The 14,191-nt window shown below is 37.7% G+C and overlaps 1 protein-coding gene across 1 annotated transcript in view; it reads right to left on the bottom strand.

Annotated features, from left to right (window-relative positions):
* Positions 1 to 14,191, bottom strand: part of LOC125227776 (disintegrin and metalloproteinase domain-containing protein 22) — a 670,866-nt gene that overhangs the window by 369,073 nt on the left and 287,602 nt on the right. The window contains exon 4 of the mRNA XM_048132103.1: positions 6,810 to 6,860. Coding sequence (XP_047988060.1) covers positions 6,810 to 6,860 — 51 coding nt within the window. The remainder of the gene's footprint in view (positions 1 to 6,809; positions 6,861 to 14,191) is intronic.

Here is a 14,191-nt window from a genome sequence, read left to right as displayed (position 1 = left end):
GCTGAATGAAATGTGACAAGCTGTTCCTTCGTATTTTTAACCCACGACGCAAAAACGACGGGTTGTTATAAGTTTGACGTTTCTGTCTGTGTGTGTGTCTGTCTGTCTGTCTGTGGCATCGTAGCTCCCAAACGGATGAATAGATTTGGATTTAGTTTTTTTTTTGTCTGAAAGCTGAGTAAGTCGGGAGTGTTCTTAGCCAATAAAGCAGCCGAATAAGCGTACAATAGAGGTCAAAAGTAATCCAAAATATTGCTAACAAATAAATAAACTACATACATACAAAATAACCCTATACAATAAATTACATGCTAGAGTACATGAATAAAATACAAAATATGTACCTAACCAATATATAAATATATCAATACATACATATTGTATATACGTCTTTGTCTATATGAGCTCTATTACGTAGTTTATAATGCCAGAACCGTTTTTAAGTAAAAAAATCTCTTCAATTTCCAAGTAAGAAAACTTCCCAACATTTCCCACGTTAATGAAGTCGCGTAAAACAAGACGAGCGGTATGTTTAATAAAAATAAACCTCTGCAACAACGAGTTGCTCTATATCTCTTTTAAAATATTCAACCGTAAACGTTCGCTATTTAATAAAGTTGGATCACGTATCCTTACATCGACTCTATCCTCCCCTGCCTGCTAAACGGACACATCTCAAAAGTTTAGATTTTTGAGATTTTTGCAAATCCGGGTTCAGAATAATTCAAATTTCGACCATAATTCGGTAAAAATAAAAAAGTATCCTTTAAAGTCTTAAAGGAGAGATGTATATGGCCACATCTTCACAAAAATTGACAACTTTTCAAATCCAAATATCCCGTTATAATTATGAGAACTATTTTTGTGTCCTCATAATTATTATAATAGGAAGATGTGACCCATATTACAATTATTATCCTTTTTGGATTTGGAATTTTTTTATGTGGTTTCCACTCAGAATCGCGAGCTCTTTCAATTCTAATAGGGGAAAAAAAGTGTCCCAAGGTTTTCTTCTCATTCCGTTGCCATTTTTTCATACATTTTGTATGGCGGTAACGGAATGGAAGGTTTGAAAAAATGTATGGAATTCTTGGGACATTTTTTTTCTCCTATTAGGATCGAAAGACTTCGCGATTCTGAGTATGAATCGCGTAAAAAATACCCATGTTACAAAAAAACCGGTCAAGTGCGAGTCGGACTCGCGCACCGAGGGTTCCGTACAAACATTAAAATTATTAAAAAAAAATATATTATGTGATGTAACTAAAAATTTATGGTTTTCGTAATTTTTCCTTTATCTATGCTATAAGACGTTGCTTCGTACCAAATTTCAAGATTCTGAGTTCACGGGAAGCACCCTGTAGGTTTTGATTCCCTTGCAAGTGTCGAAAATTTGCGGCATAAACGGCTGTATCTTTTGATTGCGTTGGCTTAGAAGTTTGATTTTTTCACAGCTTCAAGGGACAGTAGACCTGAGTAATTGATATAAATTTCAGCTTCATACCTCCACGCGTTCCTGAGAAAAAGGGTCTTGACAGACGGACGGACGGACGGACAGACGGACAACAAAGTGATCCTATAAGGGTTCCGTTTTTTCCTTTTGAGGTACGGAACCCTAAAAAGTGGGTTGGACAACTTTGAAAAAAAAAATGGCCCATAAACATTTCCCATATTAATGAAATGTTTCTATAGAACACAAAATTGAAGCAGTATCGTTTGAAGAAAATATAACATGATTAACCCAATTAGAGCTATTTTGACGCACAGACACGTGTCAAAACTTTGACATGCGATATCTCGAAAACATGCTTTTTTAAGATGTTTGCCGTTTAGCAAGCAGGGGACGCTATATTGCCTAATCATGCCCTGTGTACACAGCACAAATTTGCATATAACTTCGGTCTATACAGTGTCCCAGAAATTGCTTGCTACGAGCATTGAGGCGACAGCTTAAACAGCCAGTGTGCGTTCGAATACTAAGCGAATCCCGCCATATTGCTCCCTATAATCCAGCCAAATTCAATAACTCACACTGGGTGCAGTTTCTCTAACGTATTAGGCGACATCGCAAGACGGTCGCGTTCTAACGAAATGTGTTTGCTTCTTTGGAGACACATTAATTCGAGCGTATAACTATTAGTCTCTCCTTATGCGAATATTAAACGTGTGCGGCACACAAACAATGCTAAGTGCTATTGTCTGGGTGTTAAAGTGGAGTTTTGTTTGTGATTAGTTGGGAGCAGCTGGGGTGTATGAGGCCAGATGAAGTATGTATACCACTGGTATACGTGTGGCCATGGCCAGGTGGGATTTACAACTCGGACGGTATTGAATAAAATCTGCGTTATAATTTGATGCGAGGCCGTTAAAAGCTTTAAGACCAGTTATGGTGTTTTGACTTGACAGGAGACAGGGAGACTTTAATTGAGCATTTCTTATTTTTTTGCCATTTTTTTATTTGATTTTTTTAGGGAATTTTAGATCAATTGTACTCAGAATCACAAGTACTTTCAATCTCACTGGGAGACAAAAAGTGTCCCAGAATTTCCATACATTTTTGATACTTTCCTCTTTTGTTACCTCACACAACATTTACGGAAAATGGTAACAAAATAAGAAAAAATCGTATGGGACAATTTTTTTGGAGGATTGAAAAAGCTAGTGATTCTAAGTAGAAATAGCATAATTTTTCAAAAATATCACATTTCATAAAAGTGGCGAAAAAAAATGCTCTATTACAGCCAGATTTATAAAGTGAAGTCCCATTTAAGGACATCATTTTTAAGACCAATACATGAATAGACATGTTGACATGTCACTTAAGGGGTAAAGTAAGGTTTTAAGTCATTTTTAAGCAGGTAGGTAAGTAAAGTAATTTTCCCTTCACTAGCTCGGAAACACGTGTTTTGTCCTTTAATACCAGCGGGTAAAAACGCATTTTATCCACTAGTGGGTAAAGTAATTTGACCTTGAATAAAGTCAAATTAACTGCTTTAAAATTGATAAAAGTAGGTGAATCTAGTAATAAAGATGATTTACCACCTGTGGAACTACTGCAAGCAGTAGCTACGCATTTTTTGCGTTGTAATTTCCTCGCTATAGTGAGGGGAAAAGTTTTGTGTTACACTCGGGTGCAAATGTATTTTACTTCTCGTGTGTTAAAATACAATTTTGCCCCCTTGTATAACAAATAACTATTGCATACGTGGATAGCTTGGCTTAGTATTTGGTCCCAAGAAATTTTAGCTTCAAAACTATTAGATTTCGCCGACCAAAAATGGCTTGTTGGTATGAACATGCGTGCTCAAATCATGCAATGAATACGCGTGCAATTATTCGGCTTTCCAACTCGTAATGTCTTCATACTAACGAGCGGTTTTTATCGGCTATGGAAATCGGTTACGGTTTATGGAAACCCCTTATGTGGTAAAAGATCGCCATATACACCCTGTTTTTATTGAATTCCGTTAACTGCAAGGGATGGTTCGTTTGTTAAAATAAAATTAATTTCTCTAAGAAACTATCGTCTTAACTCTACCAAGTTATCAAGTTATTAAAAAAATAAAAATAATTACTGAATACGTGTGCGACAGTTACTACTTCCCAATGTTATTTGTTTTGACATGTGCCGTCAATCACTTGATACCAACTTGAATATTATTCTTAAGGGTCTCTCACACTAATTAATTCATTTATTATGTATGACTATGATGAAGAAAAAAAAATTTGCGAATTAAACTAAAAGTGATATACAGGCTGGTTCCTGATAACGAATCTAACGACATGTCGAATTTAACGGAAAACAAAAAAACACGGTGTATACTGAAATTTACAACACATTTTTGCCCTTATCAAATATGTGTTGAAAAATGCATGTCTTTGTCATCAACTTTACCCATACATGGACAGAAACAGAGCAATTTTCCTCGACACAGGGGCGCATGTAACCGTTTTACATAGCAAATTGAGATTGCTGGCAACAGCGCCTTAATTAAAAGGGATGATTAAAGGCTATTTAACGCCTTAAATAGGCTGGGACAGTAGACTAACTATGTATTTGTTCATGAAATAAAACTATGGAAACGGATTAAATCGCGTATAATGAATTTAAATTTACATCCCGTCGTTTCGAACATCACATTAGCGTTCGTGGTCACGGGTGACTGGCGAGGAATTAAAATCAACAAAGATAGCCACGCAAGAAATATTAACGAACTGACCCAAATACTATGTTCTTGATTATTCACTTTGCGCTAGCTAGTTGTCAATATTGCCAAAACATTTACCATTACTCTGTTCGGTGTTTTAATTCACGCAATTAATTTGCTAAAATTGACAAACAAACAAACTCCCAAATGTCCAACACCATGGTTGAAACAAATAGTTTTATTTCAAGTAACGTATCCGTTTTGTTCGAAGACAATATTATGTGCAAATTGTGTTCTAAATGGTTTAGATAGATCTTCCTTTAGGCTTGGAGAAGGACAATTTACGAACTTCTAGGTTTAATTTTTAATTGTATAATGCAGTGACAGTCATGTTAATATAATGTACGATAAATAAAATAAATAGGCTTGAAATAATTAATCCAAAGTTTTAGTGACCGTGATATGTAGTAATGGTTTTATTTGTATTTTTTTTTGTAAAAATGGCGTCATGTTCTAGTTGTATTTATTTTTTACTTGCATTTTTACAATAAATCCAATTAATGTTTGAAGCGTCTGGTTGAGGTAACTGGTGACCGAAGAGCTGGCGACTTCCTCGCTCAACGTATCAGCATTGCGATACAGCGAGGAAATGTCGCCAGTATTACAATGCCTAGCCTATTTTAGACATTAGCTAGCTTTTAAGTTTAGTCTTAGTTTCTTATATAATTATGTAAATATGTTCATGTAAATAAAGAGTTTTTATAATTAATGTTATGCATAGATGTGCTTCGATTTTTATAAAATAGAATTGTTTTATTATTTTTTCTACTCCCGAACTGTTATCCGTCATTTACAGGTTCGTGCACAGATCTTTAAAACCCCGCATAAAAGTCTATTCCCCAAAGCCAGCGTCCGCCGGCTTTCCGCGCATGCGCGCAGTATCGAAAAAACTGAAAACGCATTGTTTGGCTCTGTAACCATGGCAACGCCTTATAACGACACTGCGGGCGTGCGCGGGAAAGCTTTGGGCAGCCGAGCTGACAGTGCAAACCTTTGAGTCAAAATACAGTAAACAGTGTGAATTTCACGAAAGTTATTCAAGAAAACTATTAAAAACTAAGTGCATGGTCGTAGAAAAAGTATTGTATGCAACGGTGTTTAACTGAGTCAAAAAATACTCGTGGCGTCTCAATAACAATTTTCGGCTTCGCCTCAAATTGTTACCCACGCCACTCGTCTTTTTTGACCTCCTTTAAACGCCTGTTGCATAAAATACTATTTCTACTCCCGTACTGTTATTCGTGAGTTACAAGGTCGTGCATAGAACTTTAAAACCCTACATAAAAGATGTCAGGACAAGTCTATCTGGTCTATACCCTGAAAACATTTAGTAGCAGTCGCACGATATAGCTGTTTTACAGTTCAGTAAATACATTGGTACCAACTTAACAAACCAATTCGCAGAGTCGAGACTCCTTCGTTTTCTGCTGCGTTCATTGGCGACGCGTCGAATCGCATTCAAATGTATAGAACTCGATTCAACTCGGCTCGATTCGTCTTAGTGGCCAGGCTTCAAAGAACCATACCATAGACAGTTTTACTTTCATGTTTGCACTCAAACTGCATATTCAAAATGGTAGGCGGTCCACCTAGATAACTAAGATGACTGAAAGTAGGTATTTGTTGAATTTATAATTTTCTTTCAAAATAAGTGCTTGGTCGTAGAAAAAGTATTGTATGCAACGGTGTTTAACTGAGTCAAAAAATGCTCGTGGCGTCTTTATTAACAATTTTCGGCTTCGCCTCAAATTGTTACCCACGCCACTCACCTTTTTTGACCTCTTTTAACCACCAGTTGCATAAAATACTATTACTCGCGCATTGCACGCAGATACTTTATAGTTACTGTATACATATACTGCACAGATCATAAATACTGCTTTCGTTCATATACCGCACAGATCCAATATAAACCGAATATATATTGAAATCATTTATCTCCCATATATCAAGCACGTTAACAAGCGCTGGTGGCCTAGCGGTAAGAGCGTGCGACTTTCGATCCGGAGGTCGCGGGTTCGAACCCGGCTCGTACCAATGAGTTTCTCTGAACTTATATGCGAAATGTCATTTGATGTTAACCAGTTGCTTTTCGGTGAAGGAAAACATCGTGAGGAAACCGGACTAATTCCAATAAGGCCTAGTTACCCTTTGGGTTGGAAGATCAGATGGCAGTCGCTTTCGTAAAAACTAGTGCCTACGCCAAATCTTGGGATTAGTTGTCAAAGCGGACCCCAGGCTCCCATGAGCCGTGGCAAATGCCGGGATAACGCAAGGAGGATGATGATACCAAGCACGTTAATAATAATTATCTTATTGGCTACTACCACAGAATATATAAAAGTACAAGTACAGAAGGCTCACTGTCAACAACCTGTCAACGGACTGCATGCGACATTGAATTCTATTGCGCAGCGTGAAGGTTGTCAAACTTTAAGGGCCGCGAACTCGCGGCCGTCGAAATGTACGGAAGAAACGCGGAGTGAGCCGCCCCTGCTACTACGCAGTAGCACGACGACCGTAGCTTAAAAAAAATACGGGAGTAACATCTCGAGCACAAAACGCATTCTTATAAATATGTGCAATTGTTGTACCACTTACCCTAGCTCGCGACCGAGTGCCCTGTTGATAGTCTGAACCATAGCCACGTCCCTGAAAGAAAAAAAAATGGTTAAAACGGAGGTTAGATGAATACACTGGATTTACACAGTTTTTATATTTATTAATTGATATATAGTCCTCCTCATCGTTTTCGATGACGGCGACCCTAAATAAGCCTTACGGACGTTTCCTTGCGTGTGCTCTAATGTGGCTGGCCAGGCCGAACTTGCTTTTAAATACTCGCTGGCACGGGTGGCAATAAAGTTCGCCAGCGGAGTTATACGTGTACACGTAGGAGCGCTTAGGTCTCTCTTTTCGTAATTGGCACTTTTCATCTAAGGTTTTGAGGCGGTTATCCTCTTAATTAATTGATAATGTGTGGCACAAACATAGCTTGACATCTTGTGTCTACACAGTGAATATCCATACTAAATAATATTATAAATGGGAAAGTGTGTGTGTCTGTAAGTTTGTCCGTCTTTCACGGCCAAACGGAGCGACGAATTGACGTGATATTTTAAGTGGAGATAGTTGAAGGGATGGAGAGTAACATAGGCTACTTTTTGTCTCTTTCTAACGCGTGCGATGCCGCGGGCAAAAACTAGTGCTTAATATATTAATGATATGCAGCATATAAGAGGAACCTATTCTAAACAGCTATGTGGCAAAATATGTCGCTCTTGCATCAAAAGCGATGTCTCTCGGACATTGCACCATAAATCGTCTGAAATAGATGCTAAGTAGGAGGATTCTAAACACACATTGACCTGCGACGCTATACGGTAAAATGACGATCTATATTTGGCCTGCCGGCGGGTCATAAACACTTTTCTATGTTTCAACTTAAAACTTTTCTCAAAACGACTTTTCCACTCGACAAAAAGAAGGTTAATGTTCCAATCGTACGTAACCAATAAAAACCGAATCACGGAACATTGCCAACGTAGCTCGAAATCGCCATCGCCATCAAAACTTCGCTCCCAATAATAATAACCGCGAACTTTCTAGAACCGAGTACTTGAAAATAGTACTATTCTAATCTTAAGCCGATTCTCACGGTGAAGTTTTGTCACTGAAACTTTAGTATTACAAGGAGATGAACCAACCAGGGGCATAGATTTTATAGCTTGCTGTAGAAGCATCAATGTAAAAAGTGAGAATCTCATATAATCATCAAATAATCGATGGAATCTGTGGGCTACTTCTCCACAGTGACATTGACACTTAAAGTTGACAATTCTAAACCTATATAATATAGGTATTTCTAGGTTGATAAGTAATTGTTTCTCAGCGTCAATACTTTCTTCTTGAACACAGGCAATGAAAGGCGAAGTGTCACTGTCAGACAAAAATGACACTATTGTGAAATAAACAGGCGTTATCTCTGCGGAAATTCATGATAATCAAATATGTGTACGTATATGTGGTAGGTACGAAATGTCCAAGTAAGTTATACAAGTTAGCACTGATTGACTAGCACGTTATATAGAGGTATACGCGGATAAGCAAAGTAATTTCTAGATTTTGAATATCCATCAAACCAAACAGTTTTACTTGTTTTTCTCGCCTAGCTATCAATATGTTATCACCGTCTATACGACCGTAAACAACCTCTGCTTCTCTATTTCTTTCTTTTAATATAAATAAATGTTTATGTTATAAATAAATATTTATGTGACTGTTAGTGTTCTAAATAAATTAAACTTTTTTCCTAAAATTGGAAAATTTGGAGAAAAAAATAACCTTCGCGTGAAATCCTTTACATACGACATCGAATACTTTTGTGTTATCGCAAAAGATAAATAGACACAATTCACTCAAAAATCCTATTTTTGACCGTCAAAACCGTGAAAGTACGCGCAAGGTTGCAAATCAACACCAAACTTCATACAAATTGCATTTCAACTGATTTTACAAACGCCTCGTTCAACATGATGGGTCAATCCACAGCAAGAGTAACATGAGTTACGATTTTATGGCATGTTCCATTTATTCACAATGCAAGATCAAATGATAATTTATCTCTTAAAGTGTTAGTTCCCGATATATTCATAGATCCTTTAATTTACAGTTGTAGTTCAAATAAACACGCAATGAGTCGTGACTCATGTTACTGTTAAGTGGATTCACCCTGATTATGGCGTTAAAGAGTGACATGTCTGAAACTCTGTAATCTAAGCCCGAGACGGCAGAAAGTTGGGTAACCACATAAACGCTATGAGTCGTGACTCATGTTACTGTTAAGTGGATTCACCCTGATTATGGCGTTAAAGAGTGACATGTCTGAAACTCTGTAATCTAAGCCCGAGACGGCAGAAAGTTGGGTAACCACATAAACGCTCTGGTAAGCGCCAGTCGTTTCAATTACAGATTAGTGAATTAACTTACCCTCGTCCCGTTGCAAGAGTTGGTTACCATGACGTAGTTTCTGGATACATTTTGGAAATTTTACTAAGGAGACAGGAGGAGGTGTGAGAGCGGCTAATGTATTACTTTATAATAGTAGGACACATTTAAGTAGGAAGCGCTGGCAGCCTAGCGGCAAGTACGTGCGACTTTTGTTCCGTAGGTCGCGGGTTCGAACCCCGGCTCGCACCAATAAGTTTTTCGGAATGTATGTGCAAATTGTCATTTGATATTTGCCAGTTGTTTTTCGGTGAAGGAAAACATCGTGAGGATACCGTACTAATTCCAATAAGGTCTAGGTTACTCTTCGAGTTGGAAGGTCAGATGGCAGTCGCTTTCGTAAAAAAATACGCCAAATCTTGAGATTAGTTGTCAAAGCGGACCCCAGGCTCTCATGAGCCGTGGCAAATACCGGGATAACGCAAGGAAGATGATGAGAAGGGCACATTTGATTGATTTTTTTATGAAATCAATCCACTTTTACCGGGTGTGGCCTTTAACAAGAGCAAATAATTTAAAGTGATAAATACAATTTTATAAGGGATATTTAATAGGAGCATATGACCCACATAAGGCCAGTGTTGGGAAGACCGTCTACCCCGGAAAAGACCGTCTACTGAATATAACTTTAGTGTTTTTATATCTACTGCTTCTTACATCTCCGAAGGTATACCAGTTTTTCATCCTTCAGGCGGATTACTTCAGACTAATTGTCGAGTTTTATCCACTCAAACTTTATTTTTAATAAAGTAATACCGGTCGTGCCCGCACTGACCTTACATTCTATCCTTGAATACCCCACTATACCGCAGGAAAAAAGAAATACATTGTTGACATACAGTATCGACTGTATCCCATACTCAAGTTTCAGTGCCACTTTTGGCAAATAAAGGTTTGAATGAGAAATTGTGACATTGCAGCGACAGGTTGTCTCTCGCTTACGCCAGAACGCATATCCCACAGTCGACTTTTAAGATATACCCTTGGGAAGAACTTTATTAAAAAACGCATAACTTAAACATAATAAATATTAACAATGAACAACACACACGCCTTTTGGTATCTTTGCATGAAGAAACATTACAATTTCCTGCTTGGATAAATATAAATGGATAGTCATTTTTTCTCTGTTTCAAGTATCATTTCTGTAACCTACCTAATCTTTAGTCACACCTCGGACACATTGGCGATCAAATATCTGAAAGAGGCGCGTTCCTAGCACACAGTCTAAGCTCGTGTAGGTGAATGGGCACCGTGCACACATAAGTGAGATATGACAGGTCGACTGTTCGCGTTTTCGACAGGCGGTAACTGTGAGGTAACCGAGAGGGAGTGGGCGACACTTTCAGCGGGGAGCGGGAGTGGCCATACTGTACGATAGTACCCTTTATTATACAGTGTCTTTAGTCCAATCCTTCATACGTACTCTATTCCGCTAATAAAACACCTTGTAAACCAGCGCTCATCAGCTTATAACCAATTGCAATCGCTCCACAATATACGCTCTAAAGTTATGCAAATAATTGGATCATGCTGTACAGCGTGCTTCGAGTAGCAATTACTAGCTGTACGGTTGGGAACACCCTGCTTATGGTAGACCGCACACGATGCTATTAGTTGTGCCACTTCGAGCTGGATAGGAATCCTGAATGGGTAGGGGTATCTGTGGTCAATATAATGTAATCTACTCTAGAGGTATAATGGTGGGTTCGGGTCTTAGGAATTTGAGTTGGACACGTTTGTGAGGCAAGTGTTGCTAACATTGCATTGCTAACATACCTTTTTTTATTAGCAACTTTCGCCTAGTACTACCTATACATAACGCATAAGATCTAAATATTAAATGCCCCCCTTACTGTTATGTATGTATGTCTAGTAGGTAGGTATGCCTCCATAGTTATAAAAATGTATTAGGATTACTTTTCGTAAACTTGTTTAATTATTGGCGTTTTAGAATTCGTTATTTTAATTTTACGTTACGTTACGTTAATTCGTTATGGCGTAAACAGCGCGCCATTCGGGTACTTACTAGACCCAAAAAAAATCCGTTTAGTTGAACGTCAAAAATTCATAGTAGATAGATGTTCCTCATCGTGATGTTACTTATACCAAGTTTGTATGCAGCCACGCTTCGATCAAATCATGTTACAAAGGCATATTCGAGAATATACTTCAATAAATCCTGATTGGTTTCCGCTACACTGCGAATGGAACTGAACTCACAAAGTCGATACGTGGATAAGGAAGACTGTAAACTGTTTAGAACTGCGCCTGTTTTGTCGAACTGTGTTGTGCAACATTTTAAAGTTACTACATTGAAAAAACGGTAATGTTGCACGTTTTATTTGTACATTCTGTCAATTATGTTATTTTTAAAACATGATATTACAAATATTCACGGTTATTTTCATTAGACTTATATTGGTTCTGTCATTGATGTTATTTTTAGAAGAAGATATTACATTATATAGGTTTTGTCTCCGCTGTACCTTTTTTTCTGTATCTTTTACTGAGGTGTGCCAATAAAGAGAATTCGATCTATCTACCATCAAATCGCCATTGTACTATCAGCTGCAAAAGTGGATGGCGAATTTATCAATGAATTTATTCATAATTTTTCCATGCACTTTTACAGCTGATAGCCTCCTGTAAATGTCAATTATCGAATATCAAATCAACTCAACTTACAAACGCAATTTGCTTCAAACGTCCAAAATTTAAATTAAATTTCCAATTCAGCCTTCGGTTCACTTTTCTTTATAAATTTACAAAAACGGACGTCCCACACGTAAAAATAAACATCAATATGCATCATGTAAACACATTTAGATCCGTAATCGGGTATAGTCTGTTTGACCACGCCTGGCGCGTTGATTGCGTCGCCGAAACAGATCCCTGGAGGAGACGCCATGTTATTTTTTGTAAACGTCCAATTTGTTACGAGCACAATTTATTTTATTTGATTAATGCCGGGATAAATAAATAAACGTAGGTACAGTATTTGGAAAGATTGGTTTGTGTTTTCATTACTAATAAAGGTAAACATTTAAGTGTCTTCACGCAACTATGGGAACAAATCAAATTATTTTTTAACAAATATTTTGATTTGTGTTTTTGAGTTGCGTATAGATGGCAGCACCAGCTGTACATAGCTATATCGTAAACTTGTAAAGGTTTCGTATAGGAGGTGCAAGCACCTACTGCTTGCCCTTAGAGTTGCTCAAAGACGCCTAGTCTTACAAAGATGACATATAGAAGAGAAATTTCGACGGCTTCCGCTGTGGCGAGGTGGCCTAGGGGTTCATGCCGTTAGCCCGGATTGCTAAAGACGCCGGTTGGAATCCGGCTTTCGCCACTGGTGGTGGTGGTGCTCGTTATTTTTTCTTTAATGTATGTGACAACTTATTTCGATTTTTAATTTAAGTGTCTTGTTATACATTTTTAATAAACAGGACTAGATACATTCGTAAGAGTCACTCTTAAGTAAATATCGAATTTCAAGGTCATCAAGTGAATAAAATATTGTATTTTCAGTGTTTTTTTAAGCTGGTTGAAACTTTTAACCAGATATTGAGAAATGAAAGCCTTCAGGCCTTATTTTTTTAATAGGCACTATAAACGAATTAGAAAACTTAGGTCAGTTGCATCAACTACAGAAGACACATCAACGTCACATAGCAGAAGTCTATGGGAAATTCCCATAAGGCACAGCGGGGCAAATGTAACTGATAAATTTTTTTCATGTTTTACAATGCATTATTAAATAGAGTGTCCACCGGTCATGTATGGTAGGCGTGTTCAGTGGATACATATAGAACTTAACATCATAGTGTAGGTAATAATGGAAAAAATGAATTAGTTACAATTTTATTGATATTGATATGAATATGAATATGAATATTGTCCCCGAGTCGAGATTTGCGTCGCTGTACGAAAAATGTTTCAAACGCTTGGTAACGAATGGTTTGGCGCAATCAAACCTTAGAAAAAAAAGTAATCTACTATGAAACCAAAATGTTATTTCCATAACAGGAAACCAGTCGTTTCTCCTGTCAAAAACACAATAACAATAAACGTTTTCGTAACAAAGCAATACCAATCGTACGTCGACGTCCGAACGTTTACATTTCCTGTAATCCTTTGATGTTTTTGAACACAATATCGAAAATAGACAATTTCAATAGCGCAATTACCGTGGGTACAGTCAGAAATAAAATTATGCATAGAAAATCCGAGGTAGCGGTTAGAAGATCATACTTTAATTTTTAAATACAAATGTAAAATGGTCTATAAAATTACAGACCTCCTCCGATCGCCGATCGCCCAGGAAGTGCCTCTGCGGAAATGGAGATGGATCGATTATACCCTTCGAAAAGGTGCTTCCAACAGCGCCAGTATCGCGTTTGAGTGGCGGCCTCAAGGAGGAAAGCGAGCCCGCAAACGCCCCGTACACCCCTGGAAGCGGAGCGTAGAGAACAAGCTACGGGAATATGGACTGAGCTGGAACGAGACCAAGGCGGTGGCTTAAGATAGAAAGGCGTGAAAGGATCTTGTGGAGGCCCTATGCACCTATGGAGTGTCCTAGGACAATCAACAACATCATTTTATAGACACACATTGTTTCTATTTATTATCCAGTCAATATGTAACAGAACGAAGAGTAAACACCCAAACCCGTCAATGTTGAAGTAACACTGAGCAACTTTTACTATGATGAGACCACTACTGAAATCGCGTAAAAAAAATAAAGCAACGAAATAAAATGTCAGCTTCACGCGACTAAAATTTAAATAAGAGCCAATTCATTTAAGGTTACCCATTAATAAAAAGTTTAAGTATTTTGCTTTTCGTTCAGTCATATCCATACTAATATTATAAATGGGAAAGTGTGTGTGTCTGATTGTTTGTCCGTCTTTCACGACAAAATGGGGCGACTAATTGACGTGATTTTTTAAGTGGAGATAGTTGAAGGGATG

The sequence above is a fragment of the Leguminivora glycinivorella genome, chromosome 7 (assembly GCF_023078275.1).
Source record: "Leguminivora glycinivorella isolate SPB_JAAS2020 chromosome 7, LegGlyc_1.1, whole genome shotgun sequence".
NCBI classification, from domain to species: Eukaryota; Metazoa; Arthropoda; class Insecta; order Lepidoptera; family Tortricidae; genus Leguminivora; species Leguminivora glycinivorella.
This window is presented reverse-complemented; position numbering and strand designations above follow the sequence as displayed.